This window comes from Bidens hawaiensis, unplaced genomic scaffold (assembly GCF_021521415.1).
Source record: "Bidens hawaiensis isolate Kalapana, Puna unplaced genomic scaffold, B.hawaiensis_p1.1 tig00004020_1, whole genome shotgun sequence".
NCBI classification, from domain to species: Eukaryota; Viridiplantae; Streptophyta; class Magnoliopsida; order Asterales; family Asteraceae; genus Bidens; species Bidens hawaiensis.
The window spans coordinates 1874856-1902755 of NW_027491236.1; the positions used below are offsets into that span (position 1 = coordinate 1874856).

Below are 27900 nucleotides of genomic sequence, written 5' to 3' on the forward strand. Positions count from 1 at the left end.
CTTTATTACTAACTTCAATAAATTATTCTTTGCTCGTCATTCTTTTGGTACTTGAGATGGATGTTAGTTTGAAAAATCATTTATGCATGTAAAATACCAATTTACCTATATGCTTGCAAAAAGAAAAAAACTCAACCAACAGCCTTTTATGCCATAGCCCTTGCCGCAACACTATCGAAACGCAGGACGAAAAGAGTGATGAATAAGTAAACAATCAAGACTAAAAGATAAAAAAGTACTATAGGTATCCCCTACTTGTCATACATTCAAAACTTTTCACACATTAAAAAAGTGTGTGAATGATTCGTGGTCCACATGAGGTACCCCACCAACCTTTCACACACTAGAAAAATTACGTGACGACTTTGATATCGTCAACATGATTTATAATGGATGTAAAAGTCGATTTTTGTACTCGCTTGGTTAAGACAAAAAAGGTATTATGTCCAGTATGGACCACCAACCATTTATACACTTTTTTTGAGTGTGTAAAAGGTTGTTGGTTCTCTTGAAAGCTATAAGACATTATAACTTGATTTTAAATAAACTTGATTAATATAGCTTAGGTTAAACCTAATGCTTTTAAGGTTAAACCCCATAACTCAAAGTTAAAATTGATCGATTGAAACTTCAATTGATGATTAATTGAATCAATTTCAAAGTTTAACGAATCAATTGGTTTCAATTCCAATCTCAATTCTTATCAAATAGCTAAGCATACTTGTGAACAAAAACTGACGGTTTGCTAGACGGTGACGGTGATGGTAACGGTGGACAGAATCGTTGGGGGCAGATGTGAGCAATGGCCAGCTTGTGTAGTTGCGATTTTAGGGCTAAAACGTTTTTTTGAAATCAACGTTGTAGAATGTCGCGCACGTAATAGGATAATAGATTATTGTATTGGATCCTTACCATTAAGTGTATACTTTTGAAAGTTTTTACATATCATATCCCTCAAGATTCATTTAATTATATACTTAACTTTCAAGTTCCATTAATTACACAAACAACCCACAATCTTTAACACGATACAAACGATACCGTAACAAACATAACCATATCCAACCGAGTCCACATCACGTCTCCGCTACGACACACGCGTTTAAAGCAACTAGTTATTATTATTAACGGTCAAATGATTACTTTAAATAATGACATTTTACTATTTTAGTAATAATAATAATAATAATAGTAATAATAAAGGCTAACCCTGTGGGACCCACTCAGCCATTGAATAGTAGGAAGGAGTATTGATCCTCACTAGTCTTTATTCATCTCAAGAAGCCAGACAGAGACACCAAATCAAATGAAAGCCGAGCTGTAATCAAATGGAGCTGTTTCTCTAATGGGTCCTCTTCCTCTTTCTCTCTCTTCCTTCATACCCATCATCATCACCTAATTTCCATTTTCCTTAAAAAAAATTCTATCTTTCTTTCTTGTACCACCAGATCGATCATCCAATGGCCGATGATAAGGTATATTCATCTTTCCCTACAATTCTTTCTTTTCCCCTCAAGTTATTCTATTCTTGCTTCGATCTGTTATCCAATTGCTCTTCCAATCTTGAAAAAAGCTTCGTGCTTTCTGCATAAAGATTGATCCACGTTACTGCTTTTGTGATTTTGGAGCTGATTTGTGTTAATTAGGTCAAGATTAAAGGTGATTTGGTTACTGTAGATGTATTACTAAGTGGGTTAGGGTTTCGTGGATCTGTGTTTGATTTAGGGATCTTGTTGAATTTTGTTGGATCAATGATGTACTATATGGGTTTGATTTTGTAATTATTGTTATTATTGTTATGATGCTTCTGTTGAAATCTGGTTACATTTGGTTTTGTTGAGCTGATTTGATGTTATTTAGTTTATTTTTTTCTGTATATTGTTAAAGATCATGAACAAAGTTTGGTTCTGTTTGAAGGGCAAATCGTTGATTTTTGGTTAATTTTGTCTGTTCTTTTGGTGTATAGTTTGCATAAATGTTGGTGGCAAGTTGTTGAACATATTTTCTTGATAAACGGTGTAGGAAATGTCGACGAAGGTTGTTGATGGAAACGGAGCTGAAACTGGTCACATCATATCTACCACAATTGGCGGTAACAATGGAGAACCAAAGCAGGTATGTCACGTATTGAAAAAAGCGTTGTTTTGGTGATGATTTATTAATTGCACGCGTAATATTATTACTTGTGCAGACGGTCAGTTACATGGCAGAGCGTGTGGTAGGAGCTGGATCCTTTGGAATAGTTTTCCAGGTAAACGTTAGCTTCAAGAGTTCAAGTTCATATAAAGTTTAAAAATTTACATCTTTAATTTATTCTGAATATTTTTATTTCAGGCGAAATGTTTAGAAACTGGAGAAACTGTGGCTATAAAAAAGGTTTTGCAAGATAAACGATACAAGAACCGTGAATTACAGTTAATGCGAACAATGGACCATCCGAACGTGGTGTCATTGAAGCATTGTTTTTATTCAACAACAAGCAAAGATGAGCTTTTTTTGAACCTGGTGATGGAATATGTTCCCGAGACGATTTTTAGAGTTTTAAAGCATCACAGTGATGCACGCCAGCGGATGCCTCTCATCTATGTCAAACTTTACACATATCAGATTTTTAGAGGGTTAGCATACATGCATATGGTTACTGGAGTATGCCACAGAGACCTGAAGCCTCAGAATGTCCTGGTAAGAACATATACTTTTTTATTCCTATCTCGTTCTTTTGTTTAATCATTAGTTCTCATTCATTTTATTGTCTTTTTTTGCATAGGTTGACCCTGTTACTCACCAAGTCAAGATTTGTGACTTCGGAAGTGCAAAAATGCTAGTATGTCTATCCTTTCTCACAGAGCTGAGATATTTCTGGATTTTCATTAATATTATAGTAGGGGTGTACAGGGTCGGTTTTGAGCTCAAACCAAACAAAAAACCAAAAATTCAGTTTTTGAGTTTTTGAAAACCATTTAGTTTCGGTTTTTGGTTTTTTTTATATTGGGTTCAGTTTTACCATTTGGGTTTAAATTTTTTTGTTAACTAATAATTAATCCATATTTTTCGTAAATTACTTAAATTTGGCTTTTTTTGTTACAGTTCTATTTAGTTTTTGGTTATAGCAAAACCAAACCGCCGGTTTTTTATTGGGTTTGGTTTATCAGTTATTCTGGTTACGATTCGGTTATTTCGGTTTTACGCACACCCCTATAATGTATGGTACATGATGGATTAGTAACAATCAAAACCATAAATTTTGTTAACTCAAGTCATGGCGATACTGATATTTTTGTGTGCTAATGTATACGTTTTTTTTGTCCTTTTCTATGTAGTTGAGATATACCTCCACATACATCTGACCATGTTTGTATTTTTGTCATGTCAGGTGAGGGGAGAAGCAAATATATCATATATTTGCTCTCGGTTTTATCGTGCACCAGAACTTATCTTTGGTGCGACAGAGTATACAACCTCTATTGATATATGGTCGGCTGGATGCATTCTTGCTGAACTTCTTTTGGGGCAGGTTGGCATTTTCTGTGACTGTTGTTAATATAAAGTCATCATATAAGACTTAAATAATAAATATATTGAAAATTTTGTGGTTATATTTATTTTTTAGCCCCTATTTCCTGGAGAGAATGCAGTCGATCAGCTTGTGGAGATTATTAAGGTTTTGGGCACTCCGACTCGTGAAGAACTTCGTTGTATGAATCCAAACTACACTGATTTTAGGTTTCCTCAAGTAAAGGCTCACCCTTGGCACAAGGTATGAGTTTATTTTATTTAGTACTATTTTAAAGTTACCAGAATGATATAATATAGTCATAACAATTAATTGGCCATTTTATCTTGTTATAGGTGTTTCATAAGCGGATGCCTCCTGAGGCAATTGATCTCGCTTCACGGCTCTTGCAGTACTCTCCAAGCCTTCGTTGCAATGCTGTGAGTTTTACTAATCAACTATTTGTTTATTTGTTTATTCATTCAGGGATTGCATGTTTCGGATATGGAACTAAAACTCTTTTTTTAACGATACAGCTTGAAGCCATAGCACATCCTTTCTTCGATGAGATTCGGCAACCTAATGCTCGTTTACCAAACGGTCGACCATTACCACCGCTATTCAACTTCAAACAAGAGGTAGGTATACCGTATATGTGTATACATAGTTAGTTACTCTTGAGACATGCCTTTTATCTTGCACCTTTAATTAGATATAATCAATATGCATAGTCGCATTCATGGAATTTGGTCTCTTTATATTAAAACACTAATGGTGCACCCTCTTGCTGTCCTAATTAATTGAAACCTTTTTCTCTTCAAAGGACACTTTTTGTGTCTGTTTTAATAAAGGTTTTGCTTTACTTCATTAAAGTCAATTTGATTAGCCACTTTTTTGGACCACAAATTTGGACAAATGTAATGATATACCAACTTTGGTCCAATTTGTCTAGAGGTTAATCATTAGTAAATTAACAAATCCAAAACTAGTTTAATTGTTTAAGGACGCATACAAATACAACCTCCTAATTTGCTTCATACAAAAAAATAGAAATTTTTAATCATATCTTGTGCACTAGTATTTATAAAAAGGATAATAAGTTTTGTTACCAATGGATTTACTGTGTTTATGGTGCAGTTGTCTGCAGCATCTCCAGATCTTGTGAACAGGCTAATTCCAGATCATGTGAAGAGACAAATTGGTCTGCAAATTGTGCCTCCTGCGGCTGTGACATAATAATATATATGTATAGAGCTCTGTTGTGGGATTCCAGTCGATGAAGCGGTGGGCATCGTATCTTCTTTCGTGACCACAAGTACAGACTTAAGGTTATCGTGTTCTCTCTCTCTAGACTGGCCAATAGGAGAGATGAAGTAAGGCCATTTTCTTTATAGTATGATGGGCCCAAGTGTAGTAGTAAAAAGTAGAAGAAGAACAAGGCAGGCAGAAGAACCAAAGACTAAAGTTTTGGCTGTCTGAAAACAAACAAATCATGGGAGGAGATGTTTTTTTTTTTACTTGTGTAATTTGTTATGTAGTTGTATTGTGTTTTAACTTCCTGTTTGTGTAAATGATAACACCTATTTGACTTGTTTTCAAAACATTTGCTTGTTTATGGTCTTGCATTGTCGCGCGGATGGTTCACTGGTTTTTTCATACCTTGAGCGTCATTATGATTTGAGGTTTACTGGTTTTGTCACATTTCGAACGTTTTCAGGTGGTGAAACAAAAATGAGTGTAATAAAAAGCTAAATATGTAACCGATAAAAGTTATTAATTATGCATAATACTTTAGTTTTTTAAAGATGGACATTATTTAAGAGTTTGAAGCAAATATTCCATGAATTATAATTTGAAGTATTAAATTTTAAATATTTTTCATATGTTAATAAACTTATAAGAAAATCTGTCCTCGCATTTTGGTACTCACTTAATAGTCATCAATGGCTTCATACGTGTTAATAGTTGAATAAAAACAAGCTACAATTGTCGTTGATTTAAAATCTACAATGTTCATATCATTACAGTAGAGAGCAAGTAGTTAAGACAATGATGGTTGGTTTGAACAAGACCTAACAAATATAATGAGCTGTTGTGAGTTGTCACTTTTGAACTGGATTGTTAAGTGTTCTATGAGGTACTTCGGACACATATGGAAGCATCATAATTCATAAGCTAAATCAGAATATAGAGGGTAGCCGAGCCAAACCCTAGCTCGGCTTGTGTTGCTTAACATAGCTCAAGCCTGCTTGTGGAAAAAATTCAAGCTTGAACTAGGCTCAGGCTTGCCTCATTTAAATCGACATTTAAATCTAATATACATCTCAATACAGATAAACTTTTTAGCAGATTCTCTATCCTCTTGTATTATACTCCATTTAATTGTATTATTTATACACGTGTATTATTATTTTTATATGAACTTATACATTTAATTATATTTTTACCATGACCATATGCATATTCTATATGATTACATAGTTTTTATATTAAATAAAAATAACAATAATATACTCATACTATTATGTTCGTTTTGACACACGAATCTAGCCAAGCTTATTTTTAACCAATATGAAATTCAGGCTTTGCTTATTTATTAAACTAGACTCTAACCCATTTAAGCTTGACTTGATTCACGACATATCAAAACGAACCAAACATTTACAGAACGTCTGATTTAGGATCTGTGAATATGTGGTATGTCAGCCCTCAACAGGTTTAACTGTTTTAAGTGTTACAAAGCGGGCCACCCCACCGACAGTGACCTCCTTTCTTGTTACCGCATACCCTAATACATATATTAGTGTCTAAAAGCATACAATAGCCAGTCATGCACTTGTTAATTCTAAATCCCATACACCAAAATTTCATTTCTACCCCAAACAAATATTCCAGCACACACAAGCAAAGAGAGTTTGCTCCTTACAACCCATAAAAACCACCTATCACACCACCACTAGCAAATTCACAAACAACTTTACTGTTCTTTCCAAATCTTACCAGTAACCCTCAGCTTCAGTTCCTTCCTATCACCTCCAGAAAAGAAAAGTGCCATATTCCTCTGGATAATCAGACCGTCAAAGCTATCTCGAACCTTCCTGTGACTGTCTCGTATGCTTCTCGGGACACCTTGCCACGTCATCTTCCTCCCGTTTCCTCCAACCTCCAAACTGTAGCTGTAGTTCTTCGCCTCGTCATCATCCCCCATAAATCTCAAGAAAGCGATATAAACAGGCGCCATTCCCAGCTGGAACGCCTCAAAATGGAGACAGAAGTATTGACCATAGCAACTAAATACCTGGAATGCCACAAAAATAAGATCTTCAATGATTCTTGCATTTAATAAATGCAATTTTGACTCAACAGTTAACTCATGTTTCATTAGGGCTGTAAAGTGTAAACGAACCGAACCGAGCCAGGTTGGGCTCAGTCTCGAAGCCAAACAGGCCGGCTTGGCTCGCATATCTTAACGAGCTGAAAAGTCGTGCTCAAGCCAGCCTCGGTAGTTTATTATTACTTTTTTACACTTATTAATATCAATGAAGACAAAAAATTAAATACACATAATGCAAAAATTATGCATTAGAGAATTTACAAAGTTATATGTATTATTTTTTTTTCTATATATTTATATTATGTTGTTATTATTATATATCTATATTATAGCAAGCCTAAAAGTCGAGCTCGGCCTCTGCTCGTAAATAGCTTGAGCCAACTTGTTACTTTTTTTTCACTCATTAATATATAAAAGACAAAAGGAATATATTTTTTTTTCACGCACACATGATGCAAAATTTATAAACTAAAGATTTTATAATATTTATCTGTATTATTTTCGTTTTCTTTTTACAACTTTTTTAAAGATCTTAAAGATTTGGGGTTTTAAGTTAAGCGAGCCAATCAAGTGACCCACAAAATGAACTCAGGCTCTGCTCGTTTACAAACGGGCTCTTTTATTAGCGAGCTTCCAAGGTTTTATTTGGGCAGCCCCATGCTTGATCATCAACCAAATGTCTAAAATACCCATAAAAATCGATATAAGAAAGATAAACAAACATACCGTAAGCATCCATGTTGCATTCTCAACCTCATGAGGGTTTGATTTGACATACCGGTGATTAAAAGTACTGCCATTATGCATGTCAACTTTATGCCCGTCTTTTAAATGGGCCACAAGATAAGGGATATCACCAATAACAGTGCATTCTGAACCCGCATAAGGACAGTTATAGGGTCGGAAAATACATTGAGATTCATGTTTTAACTTGCTGTAATACGGATAGATTCCAAAACACCCGTAGCTCTGATATTTACACGGAAGTTCAAGAGACGCAGCCACCTTTTCGAGTGCTAGACATCTAATGTTTCCTAGTTCGTGTCTGCATGTTGGACAGCGGTTGTGCACACGCGGCTTGCAACCAGAACATAATGTGTGACCATTTGAGCACTACAACAAATAGAAAAGTATCAGTTTACACATTTTTTAAAAAACCAATTAATAAAAATGTGAGCTTGATTATTGACCTGGTGGATAGGAGGGTACATGGCATTCAAGCAAACCGGACACTCCAATAGGTCGCGCACACTGCTAGTGGCGAGTTGATTAGATTTTAAAGCGTTTTGAACCGGGTCATGAGCGTGCACATGTTCAATTACATCCATTGCATCTTCAAGTTGAGGAGGATCAATAACCTCGGGATTATCTCGCAAGTCGTCATAATAAGATATTGATGACATGATTCCTCTTCTGTTCATATATGCCAGTAAAACAAACAATTTTAGATAACAAACATACTTATATCATCCAGCAAGTTTAGTAAGATCACATTAATCTAGTGAACATAGTAGCATGATAGGTCATCATGATGATCACACCAAGAATAATGAAAATCCTCATCAAACTTCAATGTCTACCTAACAGTTAAGCCTAAGTACATGACGAAAACATGAATATAAAACCGCCCATCAATCATTCAAGCATTTAGAATTCACTCATAGCAAAATTGCAAAACAATGACAGTCATACATATAAAGAAAGCCCCAATTGTCCAATTTCATAAGCAAGATTAAATACCCTTAACCAATAACATTTATCCGAAAGTTAAAGATTACAAAAAACACATAATTTAAGAAAACCCACAACCCCAAATTTGAAAATCGGAATAAAATCACAAACCCACAAAACCCCACAAACTATTTCGAATATCAAACACTTGGTGTGCAAGTTTCACCAAACACAAAAACCCACAATCAATCAGTCGAAAAATCGGAACTTTAGAGCGATTGAGGATAAACAGCCGACAGATTGAAAGATTAAATAAAGGGGTACCTGTAATCGAACCCTAATAAATGTCGGTGAAAATTGAATGCGATTGATGTGGATTGAATAATATAAGAATGGATTCAAATTAAAGAGGGTGAGAGGGTTGGATATTCGTGTTTAGTAAGGACAGAAGGATTGGTTCTCGAGAAAATACAAAGAAAGACGAGTATGCTTGACGAAGGTGGGACCGAACACCGATTCAAACTTCAAGCAAAACAAACAAACCTTGCTTGTCTTATTTTTGGTTTTTATATTCAACTTCTTCTTTTTTAATATTAATTTTAAATAATCTCAACTCGACAAATAATAGTTCTAACTTAATACTTGGCTGGTGTTAGTTTCAACTAAAGTTATGTTTGTTTCAACGGTTTGTGACCAATGAAGTTCCTAACATCGTTAATTGCAGGTCACTGGAAAAACGTTTTGGCCGGAAAACTCAGCCTTAACACCACCATCAACCAACCAGCCCCACTTGAGCACCACCAACCGATTCCGGCGGTGGTTTTAGGGTTCTAACGACCTCAACAACTAGGCTTTTACTAAAAAAAATTTCCTAAAGTTTTGATATAAGGTTACGAAGATGTTTGGGATGAAAATGTTGGGTTTAGGGGAAATATTATGAGTTTTCCCACCGAAAACGTATTTTCGGCGACCTGCAACTAATGGCGTTAAAACTCTGTTACTTGCAAACCACTGGAAACAGATACAGCTTTAATTGGGACCGCCACCAGCCCAAGTGTTAAGTTAATATTGTTATTTGATAATATGCATAGTTGAAATTATTTTTTTTAAAACGGCGACTTTCTTGTATTTAGGCTACCACATTCTCGAAATTTGGAGAGCCCCGATGACCCACTCTGGCCAGACTATGTTGTCTTAACCGGACTCACGCTATTTTCAAAGTTTGGCTTGGGTGTTCCCCCGGGAAACCATACTGCCGACTGCCACCTGACAGTCCTTGTGCCACCACAAGAGCAGAACTCTCTGACGTAACCTTTGCACAAGGCCTAACTCAAATCTTTCATTGTCAGTATCCACCCAAAAATGGCACAAGTGGGATTCGAACTTGGGTCTCTATTGGAGAATCAAGCCTCCTACCCACCCACTATGCCACAAATGGAGGATCATAGTTGAAATTATTTAAAACCCAAATTTTAATATGCAACGAATAAAGCCTGGCTATCTAGGATAACCCAATGATAAAAGGAGACTTTAAACATTCATGATTCTAGATAGCGTTTGGTAGCCCAAGCCCACCAACTATTGTTTCAAAAAAAAAAGTTACATCCCAAAAACCCACTATGATAAAACCCGAATAGGATTGAATTTAAACTTAAAACCTTACTGTGTTCAACCCAAATCATAACTTCCTTCGATTTTGTCGGTTGAGCTAAAGTTCAATGCTTGTTAGTTGTTATATATATTGTTGTTTTTTTTTTAAGTCTGGTCAAATAAATTGAGATAGATGTTCATTATTGTAATAAGTGAATGTGGAAAAAACAATTTTGTGGGGATAGAGTTAGTGTACCAACAACTAATAATTTATGTTAATCGATTACACCAACATCGGATATTAAATATGTAAAATAATAAGAAGAATATTGTTATTTTTCTAACACTGTATTCTCGGGTTTAAAATACAAGGAAAATAAATAGTAAGATTGGATAGGGGAATAAAGGAAAAAAAATTATATATTTAAAAGACATTCTCGAGTTAAAATAAAAGAATAAAAAAGAAAATGTTAATTATATTCTTGAGTTAGATATAAAGAAAAAGATAGGAAAAAAATTGTAACTTTACAATTATGTCCTTATTATTGAGTTAGATAGGATGGAAAATATGGGGTAAATTAGTAATATTATATATGACTATAAACTTTCCTTCTGAATCCGACTATATTTGGCTGGAAAGTTTTGGAGGAAAAAAACACTAACTTTTCTTTTCATTCTCTTTCTTTTCTTTTATTGAAAAAACTCAAGAATGAAAAAAGAAATTTTTTTTTATTTTTTCTTTTCCAAACCCTTAAATAAAAACTCAAGAATGATGATTACCCTCTTGCTTTTTGGTATTTTATATAAGAATTTTGAGATTATATGTATGTTCAAGTTAAGGTTTGGGATTTAATAATGTTATCCACAATTTAAAGTTGGGTTTAAAAGAGGGAGAGTATAGTTGAAGGGATTGGTGGTTTTCTTCAAACTTGTGATAGCTTAAATTTCTTATTATGAAACCGCAAGTAACAACGTTAAATTATAACTTGTGTTACGTTTCTTTTCATAGCGAGTAAATATTAAAGTGTGTGTTGAAATAAATGATGAAGATACGTAAGGCCATGAGAAGTAACTCAATTTGCCTTGAATTGAAGTATAAAATCAAACCTGGAGAAACAACTAATCACCATTGAGTGAATAAGAGCATCCTAAAACTTTTAACTTTTTGTGTTAAATACAGGTTCTTGCCTTCTTGTTAAATACGGTACTTAAAATATGTAAATATCATTGTTTATAAGAAAATTATGTATGCAAATCGGGGGTTTGAAGAAACTAGGTTGATTATTTTTGTTTGGAAGAAAAAACAATGAAAGAGTTAAAGTGATTGAACTTAAAATATAATTTTGGGTGTATCAATCACTATCAATGACGTAGGGTTGGTTAGACTTGTTTGGGTGTATCAATCACTATCAATGACGTAGGGTTGGTTAGACTTGTTCAAAGCATCAAATGTTAAGTTACGACTATGTGGGTTTTGGAAGAATTTGACATAATATAATCAAGTTTGAGTGTTTTTTAATCAAAGATATAAAAAAATTTGAAGAAGCTTTATATAAAACTACTTGAATCAAATTGTGGTGTTTAAAAATCCGGATTTGAGTTTTGTTGAAGATGACTTGAAAGTTGTACGACACGTATGCAAGATTTTTTCTACATATCTCAATTATGTGTATAACAAATCTCAACATTCTATAAAAAAAATAAATAAGTCAGCTAACCGCCCAAGAACCTAGAGGATTAGGTCGAGAAGTCAATCATATCATGAGAACTCATAGTGTGGCAGGCAGCCATATCGCAAGTAGAAACAAGTACACTCGAGATGCAGGAAGTTTGTTTAACATGTTTTCTAATTGTAAGATGTAGGAGATTAGGCCGAAATGCAAGGTATTAGGTTGAGATTCTTACGATATAAACAATGAACGTGGCGATAAGAATTTACATGTATCTCACCTTATAAGTGGTCCCAGTTTCATATTTCACCATTTTATTCTCTTCATCTATCGTAAAAAAAGAGTTTTTCAAGAAGATCATGAACTCGGGTCTCCTTTGAGAAACCCAAGCTCCAACTTATAAGAAGAAATACAATAATCTCGTCTCATAAGAATAAATGTTTCTGAAATGCGTCTCTCAGGATGAATAAGAAAACAGTCTTGGGAGACTGTATTTTGAGAATAAAACTTAAAAAATAATATGGCTTTCTCTCCTTATATTTTGAAAAATTTGGACTTTTCCAGCAACATTTTTTCATATTTGGTGTTCTCTATCATAATTTAAATCTTCTGCTAATGTATTTATCAAGTACAAACTTTTAAAAATAATCAACAAAAATAGGCTATTTTGCTCTATCGGGCTATTTTTAGAATTTTCCATAATAATAATAGTAATATAAGTGATGTTAAAGATGTCGTAAAGTGATCAGAAGATGACGTATGGTTTTGAGATGAAGCCCAACACACACATGTGAAAGAAACAAGAGAAAAGGCGGTGGTTGAATCTTCTTCTTCTTCTTCATCCCTCAAACCCCCAATTGCCGCCGTCGATTATCGCCGCCGGTTACATGGACGAAAACACTCGCAGGTCCCGGCGTTCTACTCATGTCAACACTCTTGACGACGGTTGCTTGATGCACATCTTCAGCTTCTTATCCCCAATTCCAGGTTCCATTTACACTTTCAAACCCTAATTTCCTTTCATCTCCCATCTTCACGCTTAAAGTTTTCATTTTTCATCTTCTAAATCCACCAATTGAATCTGCTGCTTCTTAATTTGCAATTTAGGATGCATTTTATTTCAATTACTTGTCTAAATTTGTTAGCAGAAGATTATGCCACTATTTATCACCTTTTAATTGCAATTTTGAGGCTTTGTTAGGTTTCAATGGCACTTAATGTTAAGGGTGTTCAGAGAAAAACTGAAATAAACCAATCCACATTCTTATTTGGATATTCGGATAGGATATTCATATTAAGTTAATATATGCACACATGTATTCAACAAGTCTTAATTAATTAACTCTCTTTTATCTTAGAAAACTACAGGGTAACCAAGTACAACTCTTTGTGTTTCATATGATGTCACAGATTATTGTTGAGTTTGCAGATCGCTATAACACAGCCCTCGTTTGCCACAGATGGCTGTTCTTGGCGTGTCACCCTCGCTTATGGTTGAGAGTCGACCGAGCTGTCAAAGGCGTACCAGAACCCGGGGTCTTTCCAAATATTGAAGAAGCTGTTTCTGCTGCAAGGTGTGTACTTTGCTTTGACGCGTGTTGATTATTATAACGGAGAGAAAATTATTAATTTGGAATTCACACGACCAATCAGACCAGGGGACACCATATTGATTGGAGCAGGGGGGTTCCATTTTGCTTCAAATATTCAAATCAACAAACCATTGTGCTTGGTATGTATGCTATTTATTTTCTTAAAATTTCATTTATCGATCGATAAATATCTACATCTTCCTGTATTTATATACAACTATACTTTTAGCAAACATGTTATATTGGTGGTAATATATGCATATAGACAATGCACATATGAATGTAATGGAAGAACTTTAGCTAGATTTCCCTTAAGTTGATTGTCACCAATGTGTATTACTACTTCCTATAATTCAATTGTTTAGATTGGAGGAGGTGATGTTCCTGATGATACAACACTTGTATGTTCCCGAGGCTCAGACAGGTTCGCATATTTCATATCTTTTTATTTTCCTAAGCCTAATTATAGTTTAGCAAGTCTTCTTGAATCCTAAAAAGATTAAATATAAAGGTTAGAAGGACAAAATCAGTCTTCGAGAGGTATACACCATAAAAAACCAATTTAATTTCTTATATTTCACTAAAAAGTCTCGCAACCTATTTTTGGTATATTTTAGTCCCTCAACTTGTAAAAAAACACATGAAAACGTCACTAAACTAATTTTTGTATGTTTAAGTCTCTAAACCTGTCTAAAGTGCACGTGCTTGTGAATTTTTAAGAAAGTAATAACTTGTTAACTCTTGAATCAGCCAAACCTGATGAAGTGACATCACCATTCTTGCAGAATACCGTCTTATCCAGTTGAAGAGATAACAAGTTCATATTGTTATTTTTGAAACTACATACAATTTAGACTAGTTTAGAAACTTTGATGTTCTAAAATTGGTTCTGCGACTTTTACAAGTTGAGAGATTTTACTATACCAAAACTAGGTTGACTTACTTTTTTGTGAAAAATCAGAAAGTATATTGTTTTTTCATGTTATTAAAGAAAGAGAGATAGGCAGGTATATGAGGACTATAATTTGCTAGAAAATGTAGTCATCATTTCTTGTAATTTACAGTGCATTGGAGTTTTTGTCGACCTGCAAATTGGCGAACTTAACAGTAAAGGCGGAATTGGGGTGCTGCTTACTTCATAGGAGTGGTCGGCTCATCATTGAGGATTGCAATCTGCAATGTGATCCCAACCCCTTGGACTATCTCTCCTATGCTATCATCACCACAGCTGGCGGCCCTGAGGCGACACTACCGTCGGCTGCCCAGAGGAATGGTGACTGTGTGTCGGTTTCTCAGACTCGGATCAAAGGAGGTGCAAAAGCAGTTTTGACAAGCGGGACACTTGCATTGCAACAAGTGCGTGTCATATATGCACCGAGTTCTATATTATTTTGGTTTGATGTTGTTCATCAGTTATAGTGGTTTACTTATTTTATCTCCTTTGTATCATATCTTTGATGTAGATCACCATTTTTATTTGTTATGATTATCTGTTTGCTAGCTTGTTTTGCGATGTGACTAAAGAAATCAGTGTACGTGTATGTAAACAAACAATTTATGTGCTTCTAGGCTAAAAAACTTTTAAATATGGGACCTTTTCTTTTAAGAAGAATGATAATATTACTTTTGTGTTTGCCAAAAAGCACTTGTAAGCATGCTTGTTTTTGGTGATCAAATTTTAATAATATTGTGCTTACCTGAAGTCCGAAACACCAGATGTGTTATTCAGTGTATGCAAATAAGACTCAATGATATGCCTTTTTCTCAGATGACAAGTCTTTCAATAAAAACCGGGTCATCAAAAAGAACTCTCAAGTGTATTTTACTATTTGCGATGACCGTATCATGAGTCCGAAATAGCAACCTTTATGTTAAATACAGTGTTCTCACGCACTGTTTTGAAGATTTATATTGAAGTTGAAACCCATTGCTAGGAGATTTTGAAAGACGATTTATAGATATTGGGTCTGGCACGTGACCTAAACAATGAGAGAGAATATGCAAAACTGACAAATTGTGAGGATAAGTATTTGTGCATGCGAATAGCCTCCGGCGTGATGATTAGTATTTAACTGTTTTTAAAGGAGGAAAAACTATAAAAACCTCTTGACGAGATAGATATTTTACTTTTCATTGGACATGACATGACATTCTCGATATTTATTGAGTTACAGTCAAGTCACATCATTAGCTATGAGTTTTTGGTCGGGATCATGCTCAATGTCATTTAAGTGATCATCATGGAGCATTTAAGTGAACATCACGGACAATACATGAATATTGTGGGTACACCGTTAATACCGGTCCACGTTCCATATAGCTCACATTTATGATGGAAAATTAAATCACCTCGCATATGTTTATTTAATTCATAAATAGCCTAAAGCCTATTCATTAAATGTGTGCTCAATGCTGTACCCATATTTGAAGCCCATAAACCCATTCTTTCCACTAGCCCACTTACTAACAAACCCAACGCACCATGTTCTTCGGCCAGACACATTTATTTGTTGGGTTTTGATCCAGTAAAATTTAGTTCAGAACCTTTTTAAACTTCTTGACATGATAAATAACTAAAAAGTACAAAAACTGCACTCAAAAGTTTCATAACAATTATATTTATTTAGGCTACACAAAAAAAGGATAGCCTTTACATTGCATACCTCCCTTCACTACCTTTTAACATAAACATAGAAATAAAAAACAAGAAATTAAGTTGTTTTTAGAAAATAATAATAAAAACATTTTAAAAAACAACTTAGCTAATAATACTCTGAAGCAGTCTTAAAACTAACTCTTCGGTATCATGCGTAGTTAAGTTTTGATGTTGATGCAAGGGAGATCAATGACTATGTCTTAAACTATGGTTCTCACCGCAGAATACCAGTCAGCAACAAATGTCTCGCTTTTAGTCTTCGGAAGTCCATTCGTACCACCGTCACCACGACGTTTACAACCGCTTTGACAAAGTTTCAACAGCGCCACCACCACCAAATCTATCTCCTCCTCCCCTTTCTCCCTCAAACAAACACTCATTTTCTTCGCCTTTTCTCTAACAACTTCCCCTAACTCACTAGACACCACGTGTTGCACAACCGAAGCCACCTTCTCCCGCCTGAGCCGCCCATTTCCGTCTCTAACAACCTCCATTGCTACCCCAACCTCAACCGCCAACCGAGCATTGACCGGCTGGTCAAGGTGCATTGGCATTGCAATTATTGGAACACCAAATTTCATTGATTCCATTACCGAACTCCAACCGCAATGACTCACAAATCCGCCTATGTTTTTGTGCTTCAATATTTGTGTTTGTGGGGCCCACCCTTCAACCAATAAACCCCTATCTTTAACCCTTTCGAGAAACCCGACTGGCAAACGTTGCGAAAGTTCAACCTTGGTTTCGCTTTTTGGAAACCTTAAAACCCAAATGAAGTTCACATTACTCATTTCCAAGCCATATGCTATCTCTTCCAAATCATCACTAGAAAGAAAATACTCGCTTCCAAAAGAAACAAAGACAGTGGATCCAGTATCTTTCGTGTCAAGCCACTTCATCACACTGTCTTGTTTCAAGTCATGACACGAGTCCGCAACAAGAGGACCCACCGGTACGACCTTTTTCCCCGTCAGCATAGAAAGATAATCAACATACTTACCTTCGGCTTCTTTAAAAGACTTAACAAGAACAATACTTGACGACTTCCCAACACAATCCATAACCCGATCCTTATCTTTCCTACCATTCGCCGAGTTCTCGAGAATCTCATGCACATGCTTGTATTCATACGTACGAAAGTAAATAGTACTAAACGGGAAAGCAATGCTTTTGGAGTAGTTCAAGTAAAGATGGAACATAGTGGCAGCCATGGTGGCGCTAGTGGTGACAAACACAACCGAAGGGATACCGAGGGCAGCAGCCGACACCGGGGCCCACGATTGAATCATGTCGTATATAAGCAAATCAGGTTTAAGGGTTTTCAAGATTCTTGTGAAGCAAGGACTCGACATGTCGAAAGCCTGCTTTAGAGTTGGCATAAAATGGAGTGGGAGGCCATTGGTGGAGTGAAGGTGTGGTGGGAGATCGGGTAGTGTCGGAAGGTGGAGTTCGATGAGACTAATCGAAGGCGTGTTTAAGGTTTTCTTGACAGAATCTAGGTTGGCAGGAGTGGAACATAAGTAGATGTTGAAGAGGTTTGTGTTGTCCAGTTTTTTGGCTAGTTCAAGAAAAGGTGAAATGTGACCATGGCCTAACCATGGGAACATCAAGACAGTTTGCTTGTTGATTGTCATAATTGAAGACTAGTTTGTGAATGTTTTTTTGTTGAGATGGTGATGAAGAAAATCAGTGTTGAAGGTGTTCTTATATGGGGATGTTGGTTAATTATTTGCAAGATTTCTAAGCTTTTAAAATATTAAAATAAACGTATCAAATTTTCTATTTAAGTTTATTTGCAATGGAGGATTTTAACCTTATTTTAAAACAAATCATATCAAATTTTCTATTTATGTTAATTTACGGTAAGGATTTTAACCTTTTAAAATAAATCGTATCAAATTTTCTATTATAAACACATATTCACAAGATTTGTTATTAAGGTTTTGGATTTGGTTCGTATTAAAACATATTAAAAAATCACAACACTTTTTGTTAAAAATATAAAACGTATTTAACAAATTCAATCTTTTTATAAAAAAAATAAAATGTTTTAGAAGCTGATTAATTTTTTGTTAATTTGTTGTTTTTGAGCGTCCTACAATTTGTGTAATAATTATAGGAACTAATGGAATGCTTTAGAAAGTTTAAATCGTAATTGAAATGACATCGGCTAATTGAAAATTAATTGTTTTAGAAACCTTACAATAAACGTTTTTGTTTAAATGATATAATGAAATGTATATAATGAATTGTATTTTAGAATCTGTTTGCTACTTTTGAGCATGCTACAATTTGGGTAATTTTTATAAAAACTAAGTAATTGTTTTAGAAAGTTTATATAGTGATTAAAATAACAACCTGTAATTTGGGTAACACATTGTTTTAGAAACCTAAAAATAAATGCTTCTTGTAAAGATATTGAATTGTATTTTAGGAACGTGGGTTTTATGAGTGACCGAACACATGAACATGGGCTGATCTTCCAACCGGGTTGAGATCCTTACCCCATTGGATGTCGTCAACCACTCTTTAACCCTCAACCCATTATTGCTCCTGACCCTGTTGTATGGTTATCACCTATGTCCCATGATGCAAACTTGTGACATCAAGTGTGCAAGTGCAACCATTCCATTTATGAATTCACTCGAAAGCTTTTTTATATAATCTCTATTAAGAATTAGAAACTCAAAGGGTTCCCGAGGACTATACATGAGGACGTGCATGTTATTTTGATGAACAATGCCTAAGTAAAATATTTATTCGGGGGTGTTGTCGTGGATGAACAACGATGCACGAGGACGTGCATGTTGTTTTGATGGTATGAGTATGTGACGTGTCAAAGGTGTGAAGATCGCGCCAAATCAATATTTTGTTTAGTTACCTTTAATGAGTGTCTCAACAAATAACTAAGGGTGTATCCTAGAAATAGTTGCATTTTTTGGATCTTGAGGGCGGCTCTTCTAATGAACCCATTGAAGACAGAAATTAGTAACTTTAAGGGGCTCTTTGATAGCCTCTTAACATTAAGAGGCGGTTCATAACCTCTTAATGGTTAAAAAGTGCTTAAGAGGTAACAATTAAGAGACAGTCTCTTAACCGTTAAGACTTAAGGTTACCTATTAACCATTATGATGTTATGAACCATTAAGAGGTAGCCTCTTAATGACCATTAAGAGGCTACCAAACAACCCCAAACTAGTGTTAAAATTACCCTTTAATTTCCAATTTAATCCGCCATCCTATATTTAGTGGGTGTTCGGGATTCCTTATTTTACCTTTTTATAACTTTTCATTAAGTTAATAAGTTACAAGAGTGTAACTTATTAACTTTTCCCTCTCACATCAAAAGCAATCACAAACACCTTATTCTTTTTCAACAAGTTAATAAGTTATAAGTTAGTGAAAATAAGCAATCCCAAACACCCCTTCATTTCTAATGTGTGTTTTGGTTTATTTTTTTATGTTTGGGTTGCTTGGATCTCCATGGGCTCTTGTTGATTACAAGATGGGCTCCTTTTGATTACATGTCATGACACGTTTGTCAGCAATAAAGTCTTGGCTCATACTTTGCCCTACAAATGGCGTCGCTTCATGCTCTAACCATCAACTAGCTAATTGGTTAGGCTATAAATCGAAACCTTCTCATGTTGTAGATATATACAAAAATAAATCATGTTAAGTTATTTAGGGTTCGTAACTCTTTGTTCTTTATTTTCCTTCTTTCTCTCTTTCTTGTAACTTTCAATTCAAGAACTATCCTTGTTTTTATAAAAAAAAAAAAAAAATCTTTGATTACATGTAATTTTATAAACTTGGAGAAAGTTAGGTAAGCATACAGGGTAATAACTTTTACCAGTCTAACCCATCATAATCATGTGGTGGGTAGAGTTATATCTTAATTAAATCAGAAAAAATGTGAAAATTGATAAAATCTTTTGATAAAACATGAGAAAATAGTCAACTCGCATAATAAAGCTTCTAAATTGAATAATTACATTTAACCTTATAATACGTTGTCAGTCTCATAAAAGAGCCATCCATGTTTGATCAGTACACATGACAAGTTGTGGTGGTGCCACATCAACATATTTTATTTTAAAATATCTTCTATATCTATTTGTATGATACGTTTTAAAATGCTAATCTATATAGTATTTTACCATTTTATGAATTTCAAAAACTAGTAAGAAAAAACATAAAAACACATATAGCAACTCAAATTGACTCCTAACCAAAACCCACATGTAACATAACCCCAAAATAGACACATACATTCATTCCAACTTTTCGAAAAGCAAGCTCCACACCATCTCTCTCTTTCTCTCTCTACACTACCTTCGAATACACGCCAACACCTTCAATCTCTGCCACAAAATTAAACCATCATCAATTAACCCAATTCAATTCAATCCAAAACCCTAAAAATGATCGGTTCCGATCGCCAGAAACCACAACCCTCAATCTACAACCGATCTTACACCATCAATTCAACCTCCACCCTCGATTACCCACTAAAACCCTCACCTAATTCCTCGCTAAACCGCTCCGAATCCGTCAAGAAACACTCCGATTCAATCAAAGGCAAAGTCAAGCATCTATGCAGCATATTCGAAGCTCGTAGAGGATCCAAACCAAACCCTAAACCAAAACCCCCATCAGACGAAACCCAATTGCAATCGAAACTCAAATCAGAGAAATTAGACAAATTTGAAAAAACCCTAATTCAATTACCCGGAACAGAGGACCGGGTCGTGATCTACTTCACCAGCTTACGTGGAATCCGAAGGACGTACGAAGATTGTTACTCCGTAAGAACGATTTTGAAATTTTTTCGGGTTTTTATCGACGAACGCGATATCTCGATGGACTCGGCGTATCGAAATGAGTTGGTGGCTGTATTGGGTCAGAAACATGTTAGTTTGCCTCAGGTTTTTATTAAAGGGAAGTATGTTGGTGGTGCTGATGTCATCAAGCAGCTTCATGAGACCGGCCAGCTGGCGAAGGCGCTGAAAGGGCTCCCGGTTCGGTTAAGTAACGCGTGGCAGGTGTGTGACACGTGTGGGGACGTTAGGTTCGTGCCTTGTGCGAATTGTAGCGGTAGCAAGAAGGTGTTTGATGAAGATGAGGATTTGTTAATACGATGCCCTGATTGCAACGAGAACGGTTTGGTTCGGTGCCCTAATTGTTCTTCTTGAATTAACTATGTTATGTTAATCGGTTAATCGTTTAATCTGCTTGTTATTGTTAAAGTTTGCGACTTGGAACTGGGGATTGGAGCTCTGTGTTCTTGGATAGAGTCTTGGTTTATTGTGTTCATTTTTCTTTATGAACAAGGTTGAAATAATGCCCTGCATGATGCGTATATAACCATATAGGTTCTTTTTATAATGTATAGTTGGATCGTGTTTGCTTGATAGCGCATGTTTGTAATACTCTTCACATAGGAGAGATGTATTGAGTTGGTCTTTGGATTAAGGCTAATTATTAATGAAATTTCGATCAAGTTAATGTTATTATTGTTAGTGTGTGTAATGTAGCTGTTAAAGTTTTAAAAAGTTAGTGTATTTGTTCGGTTGTTCTTTCGTTTGTTGAAGTTAGTGTAGGTAATAGTTTGTGTTTAAACAAGTTTATGAGGCTTTGTACACTTGAGATTTGTTTGATTACGATGTTCGAGTTTGATTTTCAGTCTTGATAACATGTACACTTTCGGATATAAAATATGCCTCCTGGTAGGAATGGTTGTCAAGCTTTCTATATTCTTTACCCAGGTCTTGTGTTTGCATCTCTGCTAAGAATTTTTAGTTATAAAGTAAACACACTCTTAGTTTTTGCATCTTTGATAGGCGGCAATGCAGCATTCCTTTGGCAGCATCGTCCATCGGCTGTTCACTGGTTTATTAAGCAACATTCAAGGGTTCGCATGTTGCTATTGATGCAATGTTAATACAATAACATACGTACTAAGTATAAGGGTTCGCATGAGGTTTTTAGGGAACGACTAGGAATTGTTAGTATATGTGAAAAAATAAAGGAGGGGAGATTGAGGTGGTATGGGCATGTGAAATGAGACAAGAAACAGCGCCAGTTAGAGCAGTGGAAACCCTCAATGTAGAAGGAAGGAGGAGTAGAAGCAGACCCAAATTGACTTGGGAGGAGGGGATTAGGCAGGATTTGCTAGAGTTACACCTCTCTGAGGACATGGTCCATGATAGGTGTTCATGGAGACGTAGAATTAAGGTTAAGGACTTTTAGAGAAGGTCATTTTGGTATCTTAGTTTTAGCGTATTGGCTTAGACTCTTCTAAATTTTAGGCAGATTTTGCTTATATTTATTCCTGTGTTGGTATGTCTATTTGGATTCTAGGATTTCATGTGTGTTGGTATTTGATTGTGCCACTTTATCACTATAAGTTTGTTATTGGTACTTGTGTGTTTATATGTTGCATGCTTTGGAGCCGAGGGTCTTTCTGGAAGCAGCATCTCTATCTTCATAAATAGAGGTAAGGTCTGCCTACATCACACCCTTCCCAGACCCTACAAATAGCTTTTGCTATTTGTGGGATTTACTGGGTACGCTTGTTGTTGTTGTAAGTATAATCTCACTCATAATCGTAGTTATTTGTAGGGTAATCAGAAGAGGTAACCATATAAGGTTACTTATAATAAAAGTTGTTAAAAAACTTAAGTAATCAGAAGAGGCAGCCATATATAAGATTACTTGTAATTGAAGTTGTAAGCTACGGCTAAGGTATAATGATAAATAAACAATAGTAGCAAAAGAGAAAAGACAGTAGCCTCTAGTCCTCTACTCGACTAGACGAGGCTACTCAAGCAAACGGCACACGGCTAAGGTGATGGCAAACAATAGTATAAGACTATAGGAACGTACTAAGGCCCCAGCAGATATTTAAGACAAATCTACAAGATCAGACAAATCTACAAGAGAACCCCTATAATTACATTTTCTCTCTCTACCCTATAATTACATTTCATAGGGTGAGCTTTTGAGTGGTTGTGAATATAATGCTATATATAGCGATTTTTTGTAAATTTAGGAAAAAGGTAATGATTTTTTGTAAATTATAGGGTGGAGAGAGAACTAATAGTACAAGTATTAAAAAATATTATTTAATTAAACAGAAGAAAAAAATGTAATGCTTTTTAGTGTAATTATAGATATGAAAATAAAGGATAGGTTGGGAATGCTCTAAACTCCTCAAATGGTTTATAACCCCGATATGACATCTTCAAAACTCTTAGATCAAGTTTATCAAGAACCTCATAGGAGGTTATTATACTGTTTAACAATTATAAAAATTAATTAAATCAATTTGATTTCACAACCCAGACGTGAGAACAACTAAGTCATGACCCAATCTTTCATTTAAATGTTCTTTTTTTTTCTTTTCCTTCACATAATTTCTTTTGTATATAATTTGATTTTTTTAATAATTTATATTATTTAACTTATTTTAAAATTTTAAAAACACAGTCTTGTTTAGTTTATTTTTATGAGCATTTCGATATAAATTTTATTAAACACGGATCATTTTTAAACACATGTATTTTTTAATATTATTATACGTAAAATTAGTTTTGTTAATATTTGTAAAAATTCAAGGTTTTTTTTTCTTTTTTACAGAATTATGATATTATCTGATTTGCCATTCGTCCACACTCTATTGGTTTTTTAGATTTTTTTGATAAAAATTGTCATCTAGAAATCTAACATTATCTACTTCTATATGTATTATATATATTGGGCATAACAAGAATGTGTTCACATCCACTCCTAGTTTTCTATCTCTATTCTCTTTTGATTTTTAATGGATCCCTCGTTTTCAAACTATCATATGAGTCTTGGAGATGGAGATTGCCCGAATAATCAATACTATGAAAACACTATTTATTATTAAAACCCGAGTCAAGTTCCTGTCACTGAAAATATTCAAACCTCACAAAATACTAAAGAAACTGCATGAGGTTTATGGGATGCTGCTGAAGATGTTGCTTTAATGTCATCATGGTGTATTGTTAGTGAAGATAAAATTTGTGACAAAAACCAGAAATCTACAATAATGTGGGCAAAGGTAAAGAAGTTGTATGACGAAACTCAGACAGAAAGACTAGAAAAGCTTGGTAAGAGGAATATTCAACAAATGAAAGGTCGTTATAAACGGCTTTGCCTAAGTGTTCAAAAGTGGGTTGGTGCATACGAGGAATCACGTCGTCGCGCAAAAAGCCGAATGAACCAGAAATATATTGAGAGTGAAGCTCATAAAATTTATGAGCAAGATGTTAAAAGTAAGTTTACTGATATCATTGTTTATAATGATGCTATGTGTAAAAACCAGAAGTGGGCACTACCAACACGTCGTGACACAACACGTTCTCGTCCTGAATGTGAAGTGGAGAATGACTTCATGGTCTTTTCAAAAGGTAAAGATAAGACTTATGATCCAATTGCTGAAGGACTTCATGCATTGAATCTTACTAAAGAATATGAGAATGAGCTTTTCAAAAGAAAAGGCGACATGGACCAAGAAAAGCTACGTCAAAAGGAAGAAAGTGACCTAAAGAAAATACAACTCCTACATCTTAACACACTGTTACGAGAGAAGCACTTGTCACCTATTGAAGAAGACATAAAAAACCAACTAGCTTTGAAGTATTATTGTCGATCATGGAGTTTTTTACTAAAATGTGGAAGGGAGAAAAAGTATTTATCAAAATAAATGATTTGAAAAGTATTTAATAAAATAAGGGTTTTTCATAAAATTATGTTTTTTCACTCCTAATTTTGTAGAACAAATTAAGTTATATTAGAAATTTCTATTTAAAAAACATGAACAAATGAATTAAAAATAATAAAACTTTTATTTTTCTTCATCTCGTTTATTAGTATTATTATTTACTCATTTATTTATTAAAAGTGAGATGAAATACTAGTCTTGTGCTTTTATTATTATTATTATTATTTTGAACTTATCTTTTTACTAGGGTACAACATGATTGATAATATTTTTTTTGATAGAAAAAGAGAAAAAAATTCTTCTAAGTTGTTTCACGATCAAAACAGATATGTTAATTTTTTTATATTATTTAATTTATTTTTAAAACATCACATCATTATGCTATAAATATTATACGTGAAAAAATAACTTACATTCGCTAGCTTAAAAAAAGACAGAATGCACGGTTGTGTTTAGCTTCTCTATTTTTCTTGACATTTTAGCATCGATATTAATTCCAACAAAAACACTTACATTCGCTAATTTAAAAAGAAAAAAAATGTTTCCGACTAAACAACATCGGTTCCAATATCAATATCAAGTCCAATTCAATTTTAAAACTCTTCTATATAAGAAAATAATTTTGAAGAAAACTGTAAAATAACAATAATAAAATAATTAAAAAATAAAGAAAATAAAAAGCAAAATTAGGAGTGAAATTTAATACAAATATAAAAGCAACACAATCTAAAAGTTAATACAAATATGAATACCAGCACAAATCTAAAAATTTAATCTCAAATCTGCAAATTAATTAAGAAAATCTGTAATTAAACCCAAAATCAGAATTCCATTAAATTACGATAGTTAAAAATAAAGATGGGTGATGATATCTTATCTTGTGACAAAGAGTGTTAAAGAGGTTCTTCTAGAGATGATCTTAGTTGGTGGCGAACCATTCTAAGAAGCCAAATAATTGTTTAAATTGTTTCATACATACATGCTTAATAACCCAACATTCCGTTTCCCTTCTATTAAACATCAAATCATCATCATCATCATCATCATCGTACTCAGTATATCCCACCAATAGCAAAGCTATGGTAGGGTCTGAGGAGGGTAAGATGTAGACAGCCTTACCTCTACCCCATAAGGATAGAGAGGCTGCTTCCGGTGAGACCCCCGGCTCGATAGTAGTTTTGCATCAAGCCTTGGACATAAGGCACATAGCACTCAATCATCGGGACACCGGCTGATCGGTGCATGTACCCTTGTCTTTCGGCTATCAACGCCACTACATGATGCCTGAAAAATATTTGTGAGTGGGGCACAAGATTAATAATCAATCAGGATAGTTTCAAAAACCAAGATTGTGTGAGGGTAGAGGATTTTTACATTACAAAGCTTTATGATTTGGAAAGGGTCTCGAAATCATACGGTGGGCTGGTGGTTGAGGAAAAAGGAAAGAAATCAAGAAGGAAATGGTTGAATTATTCATAACACGAAACCTAAAAAGGAATTCAAATTTCAAACCCTTTTTACTATACCATTACCCTTTTTAATTTCAAGTTTTCCCAACTTTGAAACAAAATTTTATAAAAATCAAACAACATATTAATCATCTCTATGTTATTACAATACTAGCATTTCTTGCAATTTTAGTGACACTTGTTATGCATACATATTTCCATGTATACATTTAATGTTAAGTGGATTCCATTGCAATGTGTGAAGTGACGTGTAGTTAAAGGCCTGTGTAATATTCATTAATAACAAAATACTGGACAAACCTATGCATTATTCATTAATAATAACAAATAATCGGGCAAGCCTATGTATTCTGTATTAATAATAAAGATAGAATCACAATTAATTCAAATATTTAATATTTTGAATTAATATTATGCTCAATTCAAGCAGGAGATCAAGATTCTAAAATAAACATTTGTTTATATTTATTATGTTATTTACTTTTACATATTCTTCTCCTTGATATTAGCTTGTAATTGTTATAAATCTGCATTCATTGTTATGAATAAACTAAGGGTATGTTTGGCGAGGAGCTTTTAAGAGTTTTTAGGGGCTTCAAACTTCAAGTTTTTAAGAAAAAACTCATACTTAATTAAAAGTCTTGTTTGGTTGGAAGGAGCTTGAAGCTTTTAGGTCATGAGACAAAGCTTAAAGCTTAAAGCTCCAACTAGTAGCGTTTAGAAAGAGCTATAAGCTTTTAGTATTTTAATTACTTAAATAACCTTCCAAAATAAGTATATTTAATATTATTGTTTTTCAATTATGCCCATTTTGGTCATTTTATACATTTATTAAAAGCTCCAGCTACTCTGCCAAACACCTAAATATATCTAAAAATTACAGCTTCCAACTACCAGCCACCAGTCACCAGCTTCCAGCTAGTTTTGCCAAACATACCCTAAGACTTTTGAATTCATTACTATCCAATTTCTAATATGGTATCACAAGCCACGATCTAAACTACCCTCCTTCCTCTCGCTGCATTACATACATATATTTTTTTTCTCCTCTGCTTCTTCACATTCAGAACATCACAATCCCACTGTCTCCGCTTTCATGACTCATGGTGAAAGTAATAACCGTTCATGGGTTGGACGAAACACCACAACCCCAATTCTCTCAACCTCACAAGTTACTAATCCATTTGCTAATGGTAATCGGCCTTTCCTCGGCAAATGCTAATGGTGTCATACTAAAGGTCACACCCTTACCATTTGTCCCGTTTTCAAGAAGTTAATGCCCCACATTACCGTCCCACCTTTTATTTATAATCCCACCACTAAAACTACACTACAAGCCAACATGATGACCATGCAAAATGATTCAACAACTAAATGGCTAATGGATAGTGGAGCGACTCATCATGTGACAAATGACTTAAACTCGTTGGTCAACCATGCACCATATGATGGAACCGAGGAGCTTATAATTGGTGATGATTCGTCTATTAAAAATTACTCATATTGGTTCGCTTCTTATACATACACAAACTACCACTCTCATACTAAAAAATGTTCTTTGTGTTCCTTCCATCTCTAGAAATATTTTCCATATCTCGATTATCTTATGATAATAATGTTCTAATTCAATTTTTTCATTCTACTTTCTTTATCAAGGATCCAAGTTCGAATTT

The 27900-nt window shown here is 34.5% G+C and overlaps 4 protein-coding genes and 1 pseudogene across 4 annotated transcripts; 3 read left to right on the forward strand and 2 right to left on the reverse strand.

The window, feature by feature from the left end:
• Positions 1 to 1419: 1419 nt before the first annotated feature.
• Positions 1420 to 4955, forward strand: LOC143625190 (shaggy-related protein kinase eta). Its single transcript, XM_077095617.1, has 10 exons — positions 1420 to 1475; positions 2023 to 2115; positions 2192 to 2251; positions 2335 to 2682; positions 2768 to 2824; positions 3374 to 3514; positions 3611 to 3757; positions 3850 to 3933; positions 4030 to 4131; positions 4631 to 4955. The coding sequence occupies exons 1-10, from the start codon at positions 1461 to 1463 to the stop codon at positions 4727 to 4729; spliced, it is 1146 nt and encodes a 381-aa protein (XP_076951732.1). The 5' UTR covers positions 1420 to 1460; the 3' UTR covers positions 4730 to 4955.
• Positions 4956 to 6296: 1341 nt separating this feature from the next.
• LOC143625138 (E3 ubiquitin-protein ligase DIS1-like) lies at positions 6297 to 8833 on the reverse strand. The gene is made up of 4 exons (XM_077095578.1): positions 8823 to 8833; positions 8018 to 8235; positions 7554 to 7940; positions 6297 to 6791 (listed from the first exon to the last, which is right to left on the reverse strand). Exons 2-4 carry the CDS (start codon positions 8228 to 8230, stop codon positions 6471 to 6473), a joined length of 921 nt encoding a protein of 306 aa, XP_076951693.1. The 5' UTR covers positions 8231 to 8235; positions 8823 to 8833; the 3' UTR covers positions 6297 to 6470.
• Positions 8834 to 12633: 3800 nt separating this feature from the next.
• On the forward strand, positions 12634 to 14810 carry LOC143625139 (F-box protein SKIP5). Its single transcript, XM_077095579.1, has 5 exons — positions 12634 to 12745; positions 13188 to 13332; positions 13412 to 13490; positions 13716 to 13774; positions 14415 to 14810. Exons 1-5 carry the CDS (start codon positions 12646 to 12648, stop codon positions 14767 to 14769), a joined length of 738 nt encoding a protein of 245 aa, XP_076951694.1. The 5' UTR covers positions 12634 to 12645; the 3' UTR covers positions 14770 to 14810.
• A 1396-nt stretch (positions 14811 to 16206) lies between these two features.
• Positions 16207 to 17640, reverse strand: LOC143625046 (UDP-glucosyltransferase 29 pseudogene; annotated as a pseudogene).
• A 2662-nt stretch (positions 17641 to 20302) lies between these two features.
• On the forward strand, positions 20303 to 21224 carry LOC143625141 (uncharacterized protein At5g39865-like). Its single transcript, XM_077095580.1, has one exon. The coding sequence runs from the start codon at positions 20431 to 20433 to the stop codon at positions 21199 to 21201; it is 771 nt and encodes a 256-aa protein (XP_076951695.1). The 5' UTR covers positions 20303 to 20430; the 3' UTR covers positions 21202 to 21224.
• The last annotated feature ends 6676 nt before the right edge of the window (positions 21225 to 27900 follow it).

Coding starts and splice junctions, on each gene's coding strand:
- LOC143625141 (XM_077095580.1), top strand. CDS start 20,431: ATGATCGGTTCCGATCGCCAGAAACCACAACCCTCAATCTACAACCGA.
- LOC143625190 (XM_077095617.1), top strand. Junction 2,825..3,373: donor TCGGAAGTGCAAAAATGCTA/GTATGTCTATCC, acceptor TTGTCATGTCAG/GTGAGGGGAGAAGCAAATAT. Junction 3,758..3,849: donor AGGCTCACCCTTGGCACAAG/GTATGAGTTTAT, acceptor ATCTTGTTATAG/GTGTTTCATAAGCGGATGCC.
- LOC143625139 (XM_077095579.1), top strand. CDS start 12,646: ATGGACGAAAACACTCGCAGGTCCCGGCGTTCTACTCATGTCAACACT. Junction 13,333..13,411: donor GAAGCTGTTTCTGCTGCAAG/GTGTGTACTTTG, acceptor ACGACCAATCAG/ACCAGGGGACACCATATTGA. Junction 13,491..13,715: donor TCAACAAACCATTGTGCTTG/GTATGTATGCTA, acceptor TCAATTGTTTAG/ATTGGAGGAGGTGATGTTCC.
- LOC143625138 (XM_077095578.1), bottom strand. CDS start 8,230: ATGTCATCAATATCTTATTATGACGACTTGCGAGATAATCCCGAGGTT. Junction 7,941..8,017: donor TGTACCCTCCTATCCACCAG/GTCAATAATCAA, acceptor TATTTGTTGTAG/TGCTCAAATGGTCACACATT. Junction 6,792..7,553: donor ATGCAACATGGATGCTTACG/GTATGTTTGTTT, acceptor GTGGCATTCCAG/GTATTTAGTTGCTATGGTCA.